Here is a 21,100-nt window from a genome sequence, read left to right on the forward strand (position 1 = left end):
GAACTGATCATAAATCAGAGAGTCGTCACACTGCTGCTGTGGATGAACTGTGACAAGGACCCTTACATACTTCTACACACGCTCTTAGTGAAACTGCATTCTGCAAAGAGGTGGGGGACTGTCTCCACTCCATTGCAATCACCTCTGGGACAATGTGCGTAGTGGGTGATGTTCCAGTTGTACAGGAAGGATCTGATTGGGAGGGTTCCTATCACCACCTGCCAGGGCAATTCCTGGTGATTGTTCTTGAGCACTGACAATGAGCCATTCTGCCAGATCACCTGGACTCTCTGCTCAGGGAACCACCCGACTAGGTCTGTCGAGTTCTTGTCCCTCAGTATCTGCAAAACATTCCGTACTGACCACTACCTAATGGTGTTCCTCTTGAAAAACTTTTCCATGCAGGATAAATGATGTGCCAAAGTCCAGCTGACTGAGAACATTGCATGGCAACAGGGCCAGGCCCATTCTTTGCAACAGCTGGGAAAGGAAGAACCTCAGCTCATAGCAGTTCTTGGTGCCCTCACACTTTGGTTCAATGAATAGCATAATGCAGCCACAGACCCCAAAACCCAGCAGCAATAGATATTCACCAAGACAAATGGTTACTTAAACAAAAGTTGCTTTTAAGTATCCTTAAACATGAAAACAGAATCACACTTTAATTTAACACTATTGACAACTAACCTAACTTAACCCCCTTCTAATTCTAAGTGCACGTTTATGTAATGCATGTGTGTAAGTTCAGAAAAGTTCTTTGGTTCACAGTCCAATCTCACTTCTTATTCCTCTAAGTTCACTGGTTGCAGGCAATTCTTGGACTATTCACAGAATTTAACATTTATAAAGTTCATCAGACTTTGGTGCTTGAAAGATAAATGGTTACCAATCAAAAAGGTTCTTGTCGGTTTTCAGAGAGATTTGTTGTTCCAGGACACCCACAACTGATTTGCTTCCATCAGCCACTTCGGTGTCTTGCTGACGAAACTTGCCCCCTCAGGGTTCTCCAGATGATAACCTCTTTCAGGTCACCACAGAGTGCTTTTTTGTTTCTCTTATTCCAAGTGAAACATGAGACAGCCAGTCCTCTCCTCTTGCATGAACCACAAGGGCTTTAACCAGGCTGAACTAAGCAGTCACAACCTGTCTTCCAAAATGGGGTTTTCCACAAGTTTGCCAGCATGTCCTGTTCCAGTTCCAGTTGATGCTGCTGACTGTAGAACAGATCTCTGTCTCTCTATCAGAGAGAAAGCCTGTTTGATGCTCTCTGCTTGCAAAACCACCTGACCCTCCCAGAACAGCAAGTTCAACTCCAGACAGAATGCAGCTCTGACAAGCTCTTTCATCTGTTGCCTTTTTGTAAACGACAATCCATTCGTGAAGTCTCGGGCACTCTCCAAAGCTTTTGCAAAGGCTCTGAGGCCCTGACATGTCTAACAATAGCAGAGCTCTAGTATTTTAAATAAGATCTATTTTAAAGAGCTTGTATGTGACCTACACTAACAAACCTGCCCCAATTTATCTCCCAAAAACATATCTATATACTGTCACATTGGTCATCAGGAGGAGAGTCTTGTTGGGTATGCCCTTACACGCACCCCATTTTCTGGCGACTTGTAACTGTTGACCCATCTTGGATCCACAGGGTGGATGTGCAGGAGATAGACTATACCTGCATCACGTACAGCAATAGCAAGAGCACCTCACACCTGATGATCAGGTATTTCTCTGTTAGTGATAAGGATCGCCGCACCCACAGGACCCAATTTCTGGTGGACTTATGCGATCACTCCAACCAATTTTTGTTGCACATCTTGGCCCCTCCAATCCAGATCCCCAACACCTTCAGGTAGTCAGATTTGACTGTGAAGGGGATGGTGAACTGGTCAGATCAGTTATCAAAGAGCATTGGCTCAGCTGTTTTCTGGTATACCCTGTTGCCTGATGTGGACTCAAAATGGCCCAGATGCTGATCTATACAGAAGATGAAGGCTTTGACCTGAGTGGCTCCACTGCCTGGCAACATCACTCCGCTTACACCCTCGTCCTTTCTGATGGATTCAGTAAAGGAGTCTATGCAGCACACAAATAAGACTGGAGAGAGTGGGAAACCCTGCCCGACTCTAGACTTTGTGTGAAGCTATCTGTTTCGCACCCATTGATTTGGACTGCACTGGGTATGTCTGTGTAGACCAATTTAATCCAATATCTTGCTGTGGGAGGCAGCTGTAATCACCAAGGCTAAGGAGGGCATCTCCTCGTGGGGGACCTAATGTACTCCAACACCCCTCTCTGGCTGATCAATGTGTATTCCTCACCCATGCGGAGAAAGAGGCTGGCCATCTTCCAGCAGCTCCCACCTTTGGTGGTGACATCCATACCAGTTTATACCTCCCAAAGTCTATTTTTGAGGCCATCATGTATTTGTGTGATATCCAGTTGAAAGCCTTCTCCTTGTTTAAGCTGACAAGGCAAGGCATTCACCCCCCTGTCCAATCTGTTGGTGAGAGTATGTGAGTAACACAAGCCTGTTAGAGAATTTCCCACTCAGAACCTTGCAGATATGGTCTGTGTTGATCACCTGCCCCATGCAGATTTGATTCTGCCTGCTAGGAGTATAACCTTGTATGCTTCCTACTGGTCTGGGCCACAGAGCCTTATACAATTCAGCCAATAAGCCGTTGCTTCTGGGAGTTTTACTCAATCCAAAGGAAAGGATATAGTCTGACAGCCCCGCCAGGATAATTGGCTGGACCAGACTCTCTCACTGTTGTCTAAGACCTCCATGATGGTGGACAGGAAGATTTGGGAGGCCATCCTGTCTGTAACCTTAGTGCCGTACAGTTGAGTATAAAAGGATCTGCTGATCCTCTGAATGCCCATCTGTGAGGATGTGGCTTAGCCGTCCTCTTCCTTAAAGCTGTGGATGTATAGTTTTTAAGGATTGTCTTAAAGCAGGAAGGAGAGATATAGAGAATGAGGAGAGTTTTTGAGAGCAAAAGGCCACAGTTGGATGAGATATCAATGTGAAATGATGCATTCAGAGACAATACATTGACAAGGAAAGAAGAAGCAGAATGTCTTCACCTGCATATCAGCCTGGAGAAAAGGGCAAAATAGATGAGACTGTGAAACAAGGATGATAATTTTAAAATTGAGGCTGTTTAATAGGAGCTACTTTAATACAGGAATCACAGCGGAAACTGGTGAATACGACCTGAAGCAAGCCATGACATGAACAGCAGATTTTGGATAATGTCAGGGTTATGAAGGGTAGAATGAAGAAACTGGCCAGGAGTGCATGCGAATAGCACAAAAGGAACTGGAGAAACTTAGCAGGTCGAGCAGCACCACAAGGAAGTAAAGGGCAACCAATATTTTGAGTCTGAGCCTTTTGTCAAAGTATGCTGAAACATTAGTTGCCCTGTACTTCCTATAGATGTGATTCCCAAAGTGGGCACTACTGCCCCCCCTCCCCGGGGGGCGATGGGAAGATCCAAGGGGGTGGTGAGGAGAAAGGAAGTGGTGGGGAGAAAGGGGGTGGTCAGGAGGTGGTGAAGAAAAGGGGGCAGTGAATGTTTGTTTGTTTCTTGATGATGTGCTCTGGACAGGACACACACCCACATTCACATCTCCATGAGCCAAAGCTCCAGGTTTGTAAGAATTTCAAAGCCTGCCCATCAAGCTCCCAATGGCCTGATCGCAGATCCTCGCTGACCGCCCTCCCAACCAGCACCTGACAACTGATCCTCACCCTGACCACCCATTGAGCTCCTGCCTATCCAACACCCAATGGCTGATCCTCGCCCCGGCTGCCCATTCATCTAGTATCTGACAGCAGATCCTTATCCTGACCACCTGCCCATCCAGCACCTGACAGCTGATCCTCACAATGACCATGGCAAGAATCAGCCGTCAGGTGCTGGATGAATGGGCATCGAGCACCCAATGGCTGATCCTCACCCTGGTCACCCACCCAATCACCACCCGATGGCTGAACTTTGCTCCAGCCACCCAACCATCAAGTTCCCCACAGCCCAAAGACAATGTAGTTACAGTTGATAAAATTTACCCTTTCTTATTGCTAAATAAATTGGTTTGTGAAAAGCTTTTCCATGAAATACATATACTTGTATCTACTGTTAGATTAGTTGTTGTTGGAAATTTGTGGTAGGCCTAATATCAAGAAAGGGATGTGTGTTCGTTGTATGAGCGCTGGTTGTGGGGGGGGGGGGGGGGGTACTAGCAATGTGGCCTGGGAGCTGAGGGGGCGGCTGCCTGAAAAGGTTTGGGAACCACTGCTATAGATGCATGACATGCTGAATTCTCCAGCACATTTGTCTATTGCACCTCAATCACAGCATCTCAGACTTTCTTGTTTAACTCCACCGTGCCTGGAAATAGTCAGGTCTCAAAGTAGTAAGGGTGTTGATAAAGATGTAGCAGCAAATGGGTTGTGGAGGGCCAGTCAATCAATGTTACACTGGAGGAGTCAGCATGTTTTTTTCAATGCAGCACGTGTATGTGGACTGAAACTCAGTACAACACCAGTGTTGTGAATGGTCAAAATTACATTGTGATAGTTGTTGGGAGAGAGATTGAGCCCCTTTCAAATCCTCTGCTTTCAGTTCTGTCCATGTCAAGTGCAGGTAAACAGTGTAAAACCATCCTAATATATGACTCTGCACTTGTTCAGATTAAAGAACATTTGGTGGAATTTTGCCCAGAGTCTGTCTACAGAGAATTGTTCCTTCCCATTGTACTAACACCAGACAAATTGTACTCACCTCCCTAGCACCACAGTAACAAATAATGAGTTAAAAATAAGGTCATACATTTTACACAAGGGGCAATGCAACATTAGGAAGGGCAGATAACACTTCTTTACCAATTTACAACTCACTCCCAAGATTTTTATGGTAGTTTCTTTTGTAGAGATGCTATTTGAAAATGTTTCTTACCTCCAAGCTGAGACCAAGTGTTACAGAAATAGCAAAGAAGCTGTTGACTGGATTGCTATCTGCTATTTTAGCAGTTAATGCAATGTCTTCAATTGTTGAATTCACAGAAAAGTTGAAGATTGAAGCTCCTGCAGGAGTATCCTCTTTTATTTTTACAGTTGCAGGTAGCTGCAATATTTTGATAAATCCATTGGCACCTGACAGAAAAATGAGAAAAACATGTCACATTATTTTGCAAATTGGGAAAATTACCAATAGAAAAAATTAAACTATTTGTACATTGTAATTGTGCTCCTTTGATTCCTCCTGACATTCCCACACTTATTAAATGGTTCCCACTCACCTTCAACCTTTGCTCTCTAATTTTAACCATTCTACCCTGAGGCAAAAGGCTGTCATTATTCACTTTATATATGGCTGTGGTGATTTTATATACTGCTAAACTAATTCTTGCCCCCTTGGACTAATCCATTGTGTGCGTGCGTGAGCGCGCGTCATTTTCCCCAGGGAGAAAAGCTCCAGCTTCTCCTTGTAACTCATGCCCTCCAATCCTTGTAATGTCCTTCAATCTTTTCTGCATCCTCTCCAGCTGAATGCCATTTTTCCTCGAACAGGGATTTCAGAAGAGATGATGTGTACAACAGTAAAATGACAATGTTTCAGGTGTAGTTGCACGAATTGTTATGTACAACATTAAAATGACAACTCCACACCTGTGCACAATGAAGAATAAAATTGAGGAGTTAAGGGCAAGATTACTGTACCAGAGGGGCATGAGGAATTGCTGTGTGCTTCTCAGAGACCTGGCTTACCCCCAGCTCTCCAGACTTGGAACTTTAGCTTGAAGGTTGCATGGACCAGATGGCTTCCTTCAGTAGATGAAGTGGTGGTGGTGTCTGCTTCATGGTTAAATTTTTGTAATGGTCAGACTTTTCCATAGCTGCTCCCCTCATCTGGTGCTGAAGTTCTGACCTTTCTTCGTCATCCAATTACTGACTACCTCCCTCCACAGGCAGGTATTAAGCTAGCAATGGAGGATATACACACTGTGATCAACAATCATCTTGTGGAGTATTCCATTTCCTTCTCAGTCTTAGATGAGGACATTAATCAAACTAACTTAAACAAGGTCCTCCAAGGATCACCAGTGGATGGAACATTCTCAACCACAGCTACGCTGCCATCAAGAATGCCTGCCGCTCCGTTATATTCCAGCTCTTTGGAAAGTCTGACCACCTGGCTGCGCTCCACCGGTAGAGAAGTGTACAGAGATGACCTGGGGAGGCAGAAGAGTGGCTTTGTGAAAGCCTGGTGTCAGCAAATGGGTCAGTGTTCAAGGATTGGCCGGCAGAATGAATATGTCACAGTACTTACCAATTTTATCAAGAATGTGTGGACGAATCTGTTACTAATAAGCTGATTATGGTGTATCCTAACCAGAACCAAGAGATCAGCGAACTGTTGAAGTCCAGATCTGTGCGCTCAGATCAGATGATTCAGAAATACCAGGTAGAAATTCCAGAAGGCTGTCAACAACACAGACGATTCCACTCCAAGCTGGAGTTTCAGACAGGCATTTGGCAGCTGTGGTAGGGCTTGCCTGCCATAGGTTTGTAGAAGGCATGCTATAAATGGAATACATCTCTTCCAGACGAGCTCAATGCCTTCTGTGCTCACTTTGAAAGGGAAAGCAATAATGCACTTATGGTGACTGTGCTCCCAGTTTCTGAGGCTGGTGAAAAGAATTTTCAGGCAGGTGAATCCTTGGAAAGCATCCAGCCAGATGGTGTACCTGGCTGCATCCTTAAAACCCGCGCAAACCATCTAGCTGGAATATTTGCAGACATTTTCAGCGTCTCACTACTACACCCTGAGCACTGCACCTGGTTCAGAAGAACAAGAAGAGCAGATGCCATTTTGCTGGCCCTCCAATCTGCATTAAAATACCTGGACCATTAACTACAGATCGATCTTGAACCTTATCATACCAGCAAAGCGTGATCAAAAGAAGACACCTGGGACCTTCGTCCTTCTGCAACTGCATTCTCCACTTCCCATTGCAATCAGTGCAGATAGCCAATATCATTCTTCGATAACCATCAACATGGACACTCTACATATTCATGACTGCGAAGTCGAGTTGACTTAACATATCTATAAATTTGCTGACGATACACTTTTTGGCTGAATAACCAACAGGTGCTCTGTGGAAAGTATACTGACTGGTTACATCACAACCTAATTTTAATAACTTGAGTGCCCAGGAATGCAGAAGGCTACAGGAAGTAGCGAACGTGGCCAGGTCCATCACAGTCTTGAAGACATCGATATGAGGCAGCTACCTCAAGAAGGCAGTCAACGTCATAAAGGACCCATACCATCATGGTCACATTCCACCATGGTCACAAACCTCTTCTTGCTGCTACCTTTGGGAAGAAAGTACTGTGAAGCCTGAAGTCCAGCACTTCCAGGTTTGGGAACAATTTTTTTTCAACAGCTAACAAGCTCTTGAAGCTGCCTCTTCTACCCTACTCCAGGTTCACAAAAAGACTTGTCTGCACTATTAAAACTACTCTTTTGTTTCTTGCACTTACTGTTTTTCTCCTTTCATACTGGGGTAATTTAATATATTAGTGGAATTGGGTTTTAATTTAATCAAGAGTACCAATGTGATAGCCGCAAATAAGGTTTCCGTGCATTTATACATCATATCTCTTTCTTTGGCTTGGCTTCGCGGACGAAGATTTATGGAGGGGGTAAAAAGTCCACGTCAGCTGCAGGCTCGTTTGTGGCTGACAAGTCCGATGCGGGACAGGCAGACACGATTGCAGCGGTTGCAAGGGAAAATTGGTTGGTTGGGGTTGGGTGTTGGGTTTTTCCTCCTTTGCCTTTTGTCAGTGAGGTGGGCTCTGCGGTCTTCTTCAAAGGAGGTTGCTGCCCGCCAAACTGTGAGGCGCCAAGATGCACGGTTTGAGGCGTTATCAGCCCACTGGCGGTGGTCAATGTGGCAGGCACCAAGAGATTTCTTTAGGCAGTCCTTGTACCTTTTCTTTGGTGCACCTCTGTCACAGTGGCCAGTGGAGAGCTCGCCATATAACACGATCTTGGGAAGGCGATGGTCCTCCATTCTGGAGACGTGACCCATCCAGCGCAGCTGGATCTTCAGCAGCGTGGACTCGATGCTGTCGACCTCTGCCATCTCGAGTACTTCGACGTTAGGGGTGTAAGCGCTCCAATGGATGTTGAGGATGGAGCGGAGACAACGCTGGTGGAAGCGTTCTAGGAGCCGTAGGTGGTGCCGGTAGAGGACCCATGATTCGGAGCCGAACAGGAGTGTGCGTATGACAACGGCTCTGTATACGCTTATCTTTGTGAGGTTTTTCAGTTGGTTGTTTTTCCAGACTCTTTTGTGTAGTCTTCCAAAGGCGCTATTTGCCTTGGCGAGTCTGTTGTCTATCTCATTGTCGATCCTTGCATCTGATGAAATGGTGCAGCCGAGATAGGTAAACTGGTTGACCGTTTTGAGTTTTGTGTGCCCGATGGAGATGTGGGGGGGCTGGTAGTCATGGTGGGGAGCTGGCTGATGGAGGACCTCAGTTTTCTTCAGGCTGACTTCCAGGCCAAACATTTTGGCAGTTTCCGCAAAGCAGGACGTCAAGCGCTGAAGAGCTGGCTCTGAATGGGCAACTAAAGCGGCATCGTCTGCAAAGAGTAGTTCACGGACAAGTTTCTCTTGTGTCTTGGTGTGAGCTTGCAGGCGCCTCAGATTGAAGAGACTGCCATCCGTGCGGTACCGGATGTAAACAGCGTCTTCATTGTTGGGGTCTTTCATGGCTTGGTTCAGCATCATGCTGAAGAAGATTGAAAAGAGGGTTGGTGCGAGAACACAGCCTTGCTTCACGCCATTGTTAATGGAGAAGGGTTCAGAGAGCTCATTTCTGTATCTGACCCGACCTTGTTGGTTTTCGTGCAGTTGGATAATCATGTTGAGGAACTTTGGGGGACATCCGATGCGCTCTAGTATTTGCCAAAGCCCTTTCCTGCTCACGGTGTCGAAGGCTTTGGTGAGGTCAACAAAGGTGATGTAGAGTCCTTTGTTTTGTTCTCTGCACTTTTCTTGGAGCTGTCTGAGGGCAAAGACCATTGAAACCCTCTGGGATCAGTTGAAGACTACCATACTGCAATCCACTGAAGAGGTACTGGGCTTCTCCTCCAGGAAAAACAAGGACTGGTTTGACGAAAACAGCCAGGAAATCCAGGAGCTGCTGGCAAAGAAGTGAGCTGCCCACCAGGCTCACCTTACAAAGCCGTCCTGTCCAGAGAAGAAACAAGCCTTCCGTCGCGCATGCAGCCATCTTCAGCGCAAACTCCGGGAGATCCAAAATGAGTGGTGGACTAGCCTCGCCAAACGAACCCAGCTCAGCGCGGACATTGGCGACTTCAGGGGTTTCTACGAGGCACTAAAGGCTGTGTACGGCCCCTCACCCCAAGTCCAAAGCCTGCTGCGCAGCTCAGATGGCAAAGTCCTCCTCAGCGACAAGATCTCCATCCTCAACCGATGGTCAGAACACTTCCAATCTCTTTTCAGTGCCAACCGCTCAGTCCAAGATTCCGCCCTGCTCCAGCTCCCTCAACAGCCCCTAAGGCTAGAGCTGGATGAGGTTCCCACCCTGGATGAGACATATAAGGCAATCGAACAACTGAAAAGTGGCAAAGCAGCAGGTATGGATGGAATCCCCCCAGAAGTCTGGAAGGCTGGCGGCAAAACTCTGCATGCCAAACTGCATGAGTTTTTCAAGCTTTGTTGGGACCAAGGTAAACTGCCTCAGGATCTTCGTGATGCCACCATCATCACCCTGTACAAAAACAAAGGCGAGAAATCAGACTGCTCAAACTACAGGGGAATCACGTTGCTCTCCATTGCAGGCAAAATCTTCGCTAGGATTCTACTAAATAGAATAATACCTAGTGTCGCCGAGAAAATGGTTTACTGTTACAGCTTACCTATAAATATATAGAGTACAATTGGGGAAAAGTTTTGTATATATACTAGTTATTTTATAACCTATTTTTTCCTTTTTATTACTGGTTCCCTATATTATTACATGAAGTTTGACAATCTCTTCAAAACAATGTGTGATGCTTTTTAAGATATTAAATAACAAAATAGGGTTAGTGCTCTGTACTGGGTGTCAGATGTGGGAACAAAATGGCCACATCTGCACCAGGTGTACCAAATTGCAGTTACTAAGGGACCAAATTAGGGATATGAAGTTGCAGATTGATGACCTGCGGCTTGTAAGGGAGAGTGAGGAGTTAATCGACTCAACTTTCAGGGCAATAAATACTCCAAAACCCATGTCAGGTAAGTGGGAAACCGTCAGGGGAGGAAAGAAAAAAGCGAGAAAAACGGAGAGCACACCAGTGATTATCCCACTCAGCAACAGTAATGTGGTGTTGGATTCTGTTGAGGAAGATGACCGGACAGAAGATGGTCACGGGCACCAGGTCAATGGCAATGAGCCTGGCAGAGTGGTGCAAAAGAAAAGGAAAAGGAGAAATGCAGTAGTTATTGGGGACTCCATTGTCAGGGGTACAGACAGGAGGTTCTGTGAGCCAGATAAGTAGATCCGCATGGTGTGCTGCCTCCCTGGTGCAAAGGTACGAGATATCACAAATTGGATCCAAAATATTCTGAGAGGAGAGGGAGAGCAGCCTGATGTCTTGGTACATGTGGGTACAAACGACATTGACAAGAAAAGTGAGGAGATAATGAAAAGGGATTACAGTGAGCTGGGACAAAAGCTGAAAGACAGGAACGCTAGGGTGGTGATCTCGGGATTACTACCTGTTCCAAATGCAAATGATGAAAAGAATGTAAGGATAAGGAAAATGAATGTGTGGCTGAGGGGCTGGTGTACAGGGCAAGGATTTGGCTTCTTGGATCATTGGGATCTCTTTTGGGGAAGGCATGATCTTTACAAGAAGGACGGGTTGCACCTAAATCCAAAAGGTGTCAACATTTTGGCAAGTATGTTTGGTACAGCAGTGGGGCAAGGTTTGAACTAATTTGGCAGGGGATGGGAACCTGAGTGATAGGGTAAAGGGTAGGGAAGATAAAGAAATGGCCAGGAAAAGTAATGTTGGGAGGAGAAAGTAAAAAATCAGATGGTGCAGTGAGTTTTCAGGTCAATGATAGTGTTAAGAAAATTATAAAGAAAAATAGTGGGCAGAAAAATCAAAAGAAAAGGTTACAGAAGTCACTAGATATTAAAAGGACAAAGAGCATAAGGGCACTTTATCTGAATGCCCGCAGTATTAGAAATAAGGTTAGTGAACTTGAGGCGCAAATCGGTACCCATGCCTATGATTTGGTAGCCATCACGGAAACATGGGTACAAGGTGACCCTAAATGGGAATTAAATTTTCAAGGGTATCAGGTGGTGCAAAGAGATAGACAGGATGGTAAGGGAGGTGGAGTTGCACTCTTAATCAAAGATGAGCTCCAGGCAGTAGTGAGGGATGATATAAGATCTAAAGAGCATAATGTTGAGTCCATTTGGGTAGAGATAAAGAATAACAAAGGGAAAAAATTATTGGTGTGTGTTATCTATCGCCCACCAAATAACCATAGTATAGTGGCACAGGAAATAAATAGAGGGATAAGTGAGGCATGTAATAATGATACGGCAGTAGTCATGGGGGACTTTAACTTCCATAAAGATTGGGAAAATCAAGTTGGTCGTGGGAGTCTGGAAGAGGACTTCATAGAATGCATCTGCGATAGCTTTCTTGAGCAGCAAGTTAAGGAACCCACAAGAGAAAATGCTCTCCTGGATCTCGTGTTGTGCAATGAGATAGGTAGAGTAAATGATGTAATAGTCAGAGACCATCTGGGAAATAGCGATCCTAGTATGATTGAATTTCTCATTCAGATGGAAGGGGAAATAGTTAGATCTAAAACTAATATATTATGCTTAAACAGGGGTGACTACCATAGGATGAGGGAGGAATTGGGCAGAGTGGACTGGGAGCATAGGCTAATTGATGAAACAGTTGAGGAACAGTGGAAGATTTTCAAAGAAATATTTTGTAATGCTCAACAAAAATATATTCCGGTCAGGAAAAAGGGCAGCAAGGGAGGGAAAAATCCCTCCTTAACAAAGAAAATAAAGGAGAATACAAAATTGAAGGCGCAGGTGTATAAAGCTGCAAAGAGCAGTGGGAAACTGGAAGATTGGGATAACTTTAAGAGACAACAAGGGGTTACGAAGCGGGTAATAAGAAATGGGAAAAAGGATTATGAAAGTAAATTGGCACAAAATATAAAAACAGAAAGCAAAAAATTTTATAAATATGTAAAACGGAAGAGGGTGGCCAGAGTTAACATAGGACCCTTGGAGGATGAGAAAGGAAAACTGGTTGCAAAAAATAAGGAAATGGCTGAGGCATTGAACAAATATTTTGTGTCAGTCTTCACGGTGGAAGACACGTCCACCATGCCCAAGTGCAGAGTTAAGGATGCGAATGTTGGGGAGGGCCTTGATAAAATAGTTGTTACAAAGGAAGTAGTGATGGAGAAACTAATGGGACTAAAGCCAGACAAATCACCTGGTCCTGATGATATGCATCCAAGGGTTCTGAAGGAAATGGCAGAAGTTATAGTTGATGCATTGGTGGTCATATACCAAAATTCCTTGGATTCTGGGCAGGTCCTGGCAGACTGGAAGAGAGCAAATGTCATACCACTTTTTAAGAAGGGATGTAGGCAGAAGACTGGAAATTATCGGCCAATTAGCTTGACGTCTGTAGTTGTAAAAATGCTTGAAGCCGTCATTAAAGATGAAATAGTGAAACTTTTGGAATGTAAGGGTTCAATCAGGCAGACGCAGCATGGTTTTAGAAAGGGAAGATCTTGTTTGACAAGCTTGTTAGGATTCTTTGAGAATTGGTTGTCTGACAGGAGGCAGAGAGTCGGGATAAGTGGGAATTTTTCAGGTTGGCAGAGAGTGGTAAATGGGGTGCCGCAGGGGTCGGTGCTAGGCCCACAACTGTTCATCATTTACATTGATGACTTGGAGGAGGGGACAAAATGTGGTGTAGCCAAGTTTGCGGATGACACCAAATTGAGTGGAAGAGCAAATTGTAATGAGGATGTGGAGAGTCTGCAGAGGGATATTAACCTGGATGAGTGGGCAAAGGTCTGGCAGATAGAGTACAATGTTAGTAAGTGTGAGGTTATCCACTTTGGCAAGAAAAATAAAAATGAATATTATTTAAAGGGCGAAAAGCTACAGCATGCTGTTGTTCAGAGGGACTTGGGAGTGCTTGTGCACGAATCGCAAAAAGTTAGGTTGCAGGTGCAGCAGGTTATTAAGAAGGCAAATGGAATGTTGGCCTTCATCGCTAGAGGAATTGAATTCAGGAGTAGGGAGGTAATGTTGCAATTGTATAAGGTACTGGTGAGACTGCACCTGGAGTACTGTGTCCAGTTCTGGTCTGCATATTTGAGGAAGGATATACTGGCTTTGGAGACGGTCCAGAGGAGGTTTACTAGGTTGATCCCTGGGATGAAGGGGTTGACTTATGATGAAAGATTAAATCATCTAGGATTGTATTCGCTCGAGTTCAGAAGAATGAGAGGAGATCTTATAGAAACATATAGGATTATGAAGGGTATGGATAGGATAGATGTAGGAAGGTTTTTTGAGCTGGCCAGGGAAACTAAAATGAGAGGACACAGTCTCAAGATTCAGGGGAGTAGATTTAGGACAGGGATGAGGAAAAATAGTTTTTCCCAGAGAGTAGTGAATGTTTGGAATTCTCTATCCAGGGAAGTGGTTGAAGCTGCTTCATTAAACATATTTAAAATATGTTTTAAATAAATTTAGATAAATTTTTACGATAGAGGAATTAGGGGATATGGGAAGAAGGCAGGTAGGTGGAGTTAGGTCATAAATTAGATCAGCCATGATCTTATTGAATGGCGGAGCAGGCTCGATGGGCCATTTTTGGCCTACTCCTGTTCCTACTTCCTATGTTCTTATTATTAATAAAGCACTTTTTTTTTTGTATTGCAAAATACCCCAAAGCAGAACGTTTAGTCTGAGACACAGGAGCAAATATTTGGATCAGATATTTGAACCTTGGAACGCTTTAAGGAGTGCCTGAAAGGAGAGGTAAGTGGTGGAGAAGGAGAAAAGTTTTGTGAGCATTTGCTGACCTTACCTGTTGATGAACTGATAGGATGGTGGACTGCCAAATCTAATCTCATTTTCACTGCATTAATTATGCTGGCATCAGCAGACATCAAGTTTGCATTCTAGCTCTAACGGGTCACTTCAAAAGGTTCTCATCTGAAGTTTAGTGATTGCTGTAAGGAAGTCCGCTTATTCTCACTCTCACTTCACATTGTCAACAGACAGCGAGGACAGATTCTAAAAAGACACCACTGCACCTGTACCATTCTTATCATCTTTGGAGATGCAGACTTCCTATAGAAATTTCTCCTTTCCTCTATGGAGAGAAGAGCACTGATTTCTGACAACAATCCTCAGGACATTCTGCAGTTTCCCCACGTGTGTGTTCACTGCATTGTTTATATGTTGAGTGACCATTCAGGCTTCCTCTTTTATAAGAGTGTGTCAAATGTTAAACTGATTTACAATCCCATTCCCTTTTAAATTTGTGGCTGGAATTTTGGTGGAACCATGGGAAGTTGCTCTTTTATTCAGTTCAGCAATGCTCAAAAGTCCCAAAGACTTGGCCTTTTGGCAAAGATCAAGTGTAGATCATCTACTGTCAGTTGATGAATTGGATTGTGAGAAGCTGTGGCATCAAGAAGGAAGAGGAAAGGGGGTGGGGAGGGGGAAAGAACAGAATAAATTGTTGGGTGTGAACTGGCCTTCTGATGCATGGGTGGATCCATGCTGATTGGGAGAGCCTTAAGCCCACTTCCACCAGTCTCATGAGGATGGCTGCGGCAGTAAACTCTTCGGGAGGACAAAGAATCTGGAATGCTGTCGGGGTGGTAGTGAAGGACCTGAGCAAAAGTTCCCCATTTTTCTAGGACCTCTTCATCCGGAAGGTCTTAGTGGAATCCTGCAAATTTGAGGCAAAGGACATTCAAGCCACTGGCGGGATGGAAGAAGGTGCTCGGGGAGCTCCAGAAGAAGCGGAAGGTGACCCCATTTGCGCTATTCAAGGCACAGCCACTCTTCACCTTTCCAAATACAGAAGGAAGGAGTGATAACAGTGCAAAGTTCAACCCTCAGCTTTCTGGGCCGTTATGTCAAGGGAACCTACATGGATGTCAAAGCCAATTTTGAAATCTGGATCTGCAAATACCAAGTGAAAGTGAAGCTGAGAGAGGACAGCAAAGGTCTATTATCCACCCCACTCCCCCCCCCACCCCACCCACCCCACCCTTCAGTGTTCACCAATGGAGGGTGTGATGATACGCTGCGGTACATCACTCAGCCAACAGGTAGCCTAGAGACTTGGCACCCGGCCTAATGACGTCCAAGCACCAGGTGGGCCCACAGGGCCCATGGTATAAAGCCGAGGTCCCGACTACGTGCACCCTCTCTCTCCCCAGGATCACTGCTGCAAGCAGCTAGCAGCCAACTAGATCTTTATGTGAGTGGAATAAAGTTGGGTTGCCCCAAACAGCATTGTGCCTGTGTTTTCCTTTGGTGCAGCCTGCCATAGAGGGAACTATGGGTTCTTGGTCTATGCTGGACAGCCCAGGGTGAGCATGAATTGCAACAAACTTGGACCTATTGGCAGTCCAATGCAGTGCAGACATCAGTAAGAACTGCAAGCTGGAAGGTCACTAGACCAAGGATTGTGCACAGAGCAAGTGCTGAAACATGTGTGGGGAAGCAGGCCACCATCAGAGCCTGCCCAAAACATGGAGCCATTTATGCACAGGCAATTAGAGGGCAAACAGCCAACATCACCACACTCAGCAAGGTCAACACCCCCTCAACTTCGACTGTGACATAGAGACTGGGAGAGCGAAGAGACCCAATGTACATCCACATCCAACACTCAAACCCCAGTCACATGTCCGGAGTCAGAGTTGATGGAGGAGGGAGGAGTGGAGGAAAAATAGCCGACAGTGAAGAAACAAAAGAAAACCCAAAAGGCCCCATGAAAGAAACTGGCAGCTGACACCGCAAGCAGTGAAGAGAAAAGGGTCAGGGTGCAAAGAGAAGCCAGAAACCTCTCATCACCCGAGGAAGAAGGCAGCATCAGCGCCTGGGAGGCAAGGTTAAGGAGGTGGTTGGGGGTGGCTCCTAGTGGTGGCTCTAACCTACTGAGACACCCTGCTCTGGGCTGATCAATGTGTCTGCCTCACCTATACAGAAGGAGAGGCTAGCCGTCTTCCAGCTGCTTCCATCATTGTTGGTGACGCCCAGGCTGGTTGTTCTGACTGGTGACTTCAACTGCATCATCTATGCAGCTGGATGACTGACAGTGCTGGCAGCAGAATGAACAGCTCCTCCTGATGGAGACAGTAAAGGATGCACAGCTGTGTGATGTCTTCAGCAACCCTGTAGGTGGAGCACAGCCACAGCCCACCTGTTCAACCTTGCATGGCTCAACCCGGTCTCGGATAGACTGTCTTAGCTGTTACGCTGATGTTCTCTTCTGACCACTGCCTTCTTTGTGCCTCCTGTTACCTTCAGGAGGACCAGAAGGCAGGCAAGGGAACGTGGAAGCTGAACATGAAGTTGCTGACCTTGGAAAATGTCGAGGAACTAAAGGAATATGCTGGTTGGAGAACTGTGAGACCCTTCTTTGACTCCCCAGTGACCTAGTGGGAAGTGACCAAGGAGAACATCAAGAGGTTCTTCATCTACAAGGATTTTTGGAGAGCAAGACAGAGGCAGAAGGAACTGAGCCAACTCCAGACTGACCTGCAGCAGCTCCTCCTTCTTTAGTCAGGAGGGGTGGACATGAGGGAGGAACTCTGAGAGTTGGCAAGTTGCTGGCAAGTTGCAATATTCACCTCAGAGTCCTCCATGATCATCTTCAGATCCAGAGACCGCAGAATGGAGTAGGATGAGACGTTCTCACGCTTCTTTTTCCACAAGGTTCACAGAGGGAGCTCTGTGAACCACGACCTTAAGGAAGAGGACAACTCAGCCACATCCTCACAGATAGGCATACTGATGATCTGCATATCCTTTTATGCCAAATTGTATAACATGAAGGCCACGGACAGAATGGGCACCCAGAACTTCCTGTCCTCTATCACGGAGGTCTTAGACAACAGCAAGTGGGAAAGTCTGGGCCAGGCAATTACCCTGGGGGAGCTGATGGACTCGATCCATTCCTTTGGGTTGAGTAAGACTCCTGGAAGCAACAGCTTACTGGCTTAATTGTACACAGCTCTGTAGGACTGGGTGGGCCAAGACCTGGTGATAGCATGTCAAAAACCATGAGGAAGGGTCTCATTGCCCTCATCTTCAAACAGAAGGGGGAGAAGGAGGATATCAGGAATTGTTAAATGTTGACTGCAAAATCCTGTCCAAGGCCATCACCATCGAGTCAAGTCTGCCCTGGAGTGAGCGATCCAAAAAGACCAAACCTGAATGATTCCCGTCAGGAAAATCTCTGACAGTCTTGTGATGTTCAAATATATGTACGCAAAATGGGCTTTGAGGAAGGAATCCAGAATTGGATTAAAACTGCTCTCCATGGACATTTGTAGTGCAGTCCAGATCAATGGGTGGGAAACAAATAACTTGCCCATCACGTCTGGAGTCAGGCAGGGTTGCCTCTTCTCTCCAGTCTTGTTTGTGTACTGCACAGAACTCTTGGTTGAATTTATCAGGAATGACGAGGATATTAGAGGTGTGACATCCTCAGGCAATGGAAGCACTTAGGTCAAAGGCTCCCTGTACATGGATGATGTCACCATCTTCTGCTCAGATTCACAACTGGTCTGCAAATTGATCAGTATCCATGGCAAATTTGAGTCTGGACTGGGCTCCATGGTAAACCAGAAGGTAATGCTCTTCAGTAACGGGTCTGACTGGTCCATTATCCCCTTCACAGTCAGAACTGACTACTGAAGGTGTTGAAAATCTGGTTTGGAGGGGCTGAGGTGTACAACAAGAATTGGTTGGAGCGAATCTCAAAGGTTCACTGGAAATTGGGTCTATTGGCATGGCGCTCCCTCCCAATGAGAGGAACTTCCTTGGTGTTCACTTAACTAGTGACCTATTGAGGAAACTCAACATCTCCTCACTTATCTAGATGGTGCAACAGCGACTGCACTTCCTCAGAAGACTAAAGTGGGCAAGGTTTCCGGCCACCATTGTATCAACCTTCTATAGGAGCTTTATTGAGAGCATCCTGGCTGGCTACATCACAGTGTGGTACGGTTGCTGCAGAGAAATGGATCAGAGGTCAATCCGCAGGACCATAAGAAAGGATCACTCCCCACCATCGACATGTCTACCGGGATTGTTGTCTGAAGAGGGCACCCAGAATCATTGAGGAACCCTTCGACCTCTCATACAGCATCTTTCAGCTGTTCCCATCAGGGAAGAGATGAAGGAGTATCTGAGCCACCACCACTAGGCTGAGGAACAGCTTCTTCCCACAGGCAGTGAGAATGCTGAATGACCAAAGGGACTGCTCACACTAACCATCCGAGACTCTTATATTTATGAAGCAATATTTATTTACTTATTTGTATGGATGAATACTTGTCCTGCATATGTATTCTTGTATGTGTGTTATGTCTGGTTATGTGTCTGTGTATTTTGGACTAGGACCAGAGAACACTCTTTTATTGTACTTGTGCAATCTGACGACAATAGACTTGACCTGAGAACCTGGCCATCATGTGCGAGGTGCTCTCGATACTGCTCCATATAGTGCAGGTGTGGTCCATCCACTGCACTTCTGCTTGGGTAGTCACCAGAGCAATTTTCCAGTTCATATGGGGATCCAAGATGGAAAGGGTCCAAAAGATTGCCATGTACAAGTTGTCAGACAATGGGGACAAGGTGAAAATCAATGTGGCCTTCACCCTGATGACCATCTTTGTGTGTGGCTGCATCAGGCTGTTCATGGAACCAAAGTATGAGGGCTCCACGTGCTGCTATGCCCCAGGTATTGAGAAGGATGGGCCCGGCCCATTGCCACACATGTCCCAGACAACTGGACTTTGGCCACAAGGCCATCAGGCAGTGGTCAGGATAGAATGTCTTTCAGACACTGAGAGACAAGGAGTCGATTGACCCTGGTGGGGTGGTTCTCTGAGCAGGTAGTGGAGTGCCTCATCGCCCACCCTCACGAACGAGCATCAGGATTTGAACTGGATGGCAGTGAGATAATCCTTCCTATACAACTGGGACATCATCCACAATGCGCGTTGTCCCCGAGATGACTGCGGTAGAAAGGAAACCGTTGCTCACCTCTTTGCAACATGCAGATTTGCTAACAGTGTGTGGAGAAAAATGAAAGGGTCCTTGTCACGGTTTATCCCCAGCAGCAGTGTGATGGAGGACTCTGATTTATGGGATGTTTCTGAGGACATCCAGAACTGCTGGAAGACCACCAACTCAGTGAAAGATGCACTTTAGTCTGCCCAAAACCTGTTGGTCTTTCAGCACACGGAGATGTCAATGGGGGAATGCTGCTGACTGGCACATTGCAGGCTCCAGGAGTACCTGCTGAGGGACACACTCTAGCTTTATATTCAGTTTTTCTAACTCTCCCTTGAATATGGGCCGAACACGAAAACATATCAATCCTTGAGTATGTTTTATGCCTACTCGAATAATATGAGTATTCCTTCTCCTTTGGGTGCTGCCTCCTCCATATATCCATAAGTTTCATTTCCTGCATTGATTTAACCATAAATTTGGCCACTTTATTCTTTTTGCTAGTCTCTTGTCGAGTTTTATCCAACAATGGATCCAAATTAAGGTTAAAATCCCCTCCTATCAATATATTCCCCTGCGTATCTACAATCTTCAAAAAAATATCTTGCATATACTTTTGATCCTCTTTATCAGGTGCATATATATTGATCAAATTCCAGAATTCTGAATATATCTGACACTGGATATATCCCTGCTGGATCTATTATTTCCTCCTCTATTTTGATTGGTACATTTTTATTAATTAATATAGCTCCACCTCTGGCTTTTGAATTATATGATGCTGCCACTACGTGCCCTACCCAGTCTCTCCTTAATTATTATGTTCCACTTCAGTTAGATGTGTTTCCTGCACAAATGCTATATCTATTTTTTCTTTTTTCAGGTAATTTGTTTAAATTTGTTTTTTTTGTTTAATTTGGTTATGTATTCCATTAATATTTATAGTCATATAGTTCAACATGGCCATCTCATATTCTGTTTACACCTCATTTCTGCTTCCTCACCACCACCTTCCCCTTTTTCCCCATTTTCATCTCAGTTTTCCCTTTTTGAACTCAATGTACGACAACACTTTTAAAACATAAAATACTTCAACAACTCCCACATCTAAAATCTCCTTAACCTCAAATGTCCCCCCCTCTCTGAGTTTCCCCTTGTCCCTTGTCGGGCAACCACAACTCCCCTCTCCATTTGGATTGCGAACCCGCTCGCAAGTGTCAACTGATTTCGCAGTGACTCTCCCACCCAACCCTCTCCAGAAAAGACTTTTATCTTCACATATAACAAAGCTCACCCTCTTTTTTTCCCCCTTACTTCCTTTCTTCCCTTTTCTTTCCCTTCTTTAGTTGTTACTTATACATTATTTTTACATCTTTATATGTATTTTGTCGTTGTTCTTTGTTTTTGTTACATCTCTTAATCTCTCCTTCTGTCTTGCAGGCGTTCTGCAAATTCTCATGCTTCCTCCATATCCGAGAACAGTCTGTTTTGCTCCCCTGGGATAAATATTTTAAACACTGCTGGATATCTTAACATAAATTTGTAGCCTTTTTTCCATAGGATCGATTTTGCTACGTTAAACTCCTTCTTCTTCTTTAAGAGTTCAAAACTTATGTCTGGGTAAAAAAATATTTTTTGACCCTTGTATTCCAATGGTTTTTCGTCTTCTCTAATTTTATTCCTTGTCCTCTCCAGTATATTTTCTCTTGTGTATCTCAGAAATTTTACTAA

At 45.2% G+C, this 21,100-nt stretch overlaps 1 protein-coding gene and 1 long non-coding RNA gene across 2 annotated transcripts in view; one reads left to right on the forward strand and one right to left on the reverse strand.

The window, feature by feature from the left end:
- Positions 1-21,100, reverse strand: part of LOC138745876 (cadherin-related family member 3-like) — a 61,185-nt gene that overhangs the window by 37,306 nt on the left and 2,779 nt on the right. The window contains exon 2 of the mRNA XM_069903327.1: positions 4,962-5,158. Within this exon, the coding sequence (XP_069759428.1) occupies positions 4,962-5,158 (197 nt within the window). The remainder of the gene's footprint in view (positions 1-4,961; positions 5,159-21,100) is intronic.
- The window catches only part of LOC138745877 (uncharacterized), a 65,661-nt gene that overhangs the window by 21,220 nt on the left and 23,341 nt on the right, over positions 1-21,100 (forward strand). The window lies entirely within an intron of this gene.

The sequence above is a fragment of the Narcine bancroftii genome, chromosome 11, assembly GCF_036971445.1.
Source record: "Narcine bancroftii isolate sNarBan1 chromosome 11, sNarBan1.hap1, whole genome shotgun sequence".
In the NCBI taxonomy this organism is placed as follows: Eukaryota; Metazoa; Chordata; class Chondrichthyes; order Torpediniformes; family Narcinidae; genus Narcine; species Narcine bancroftii.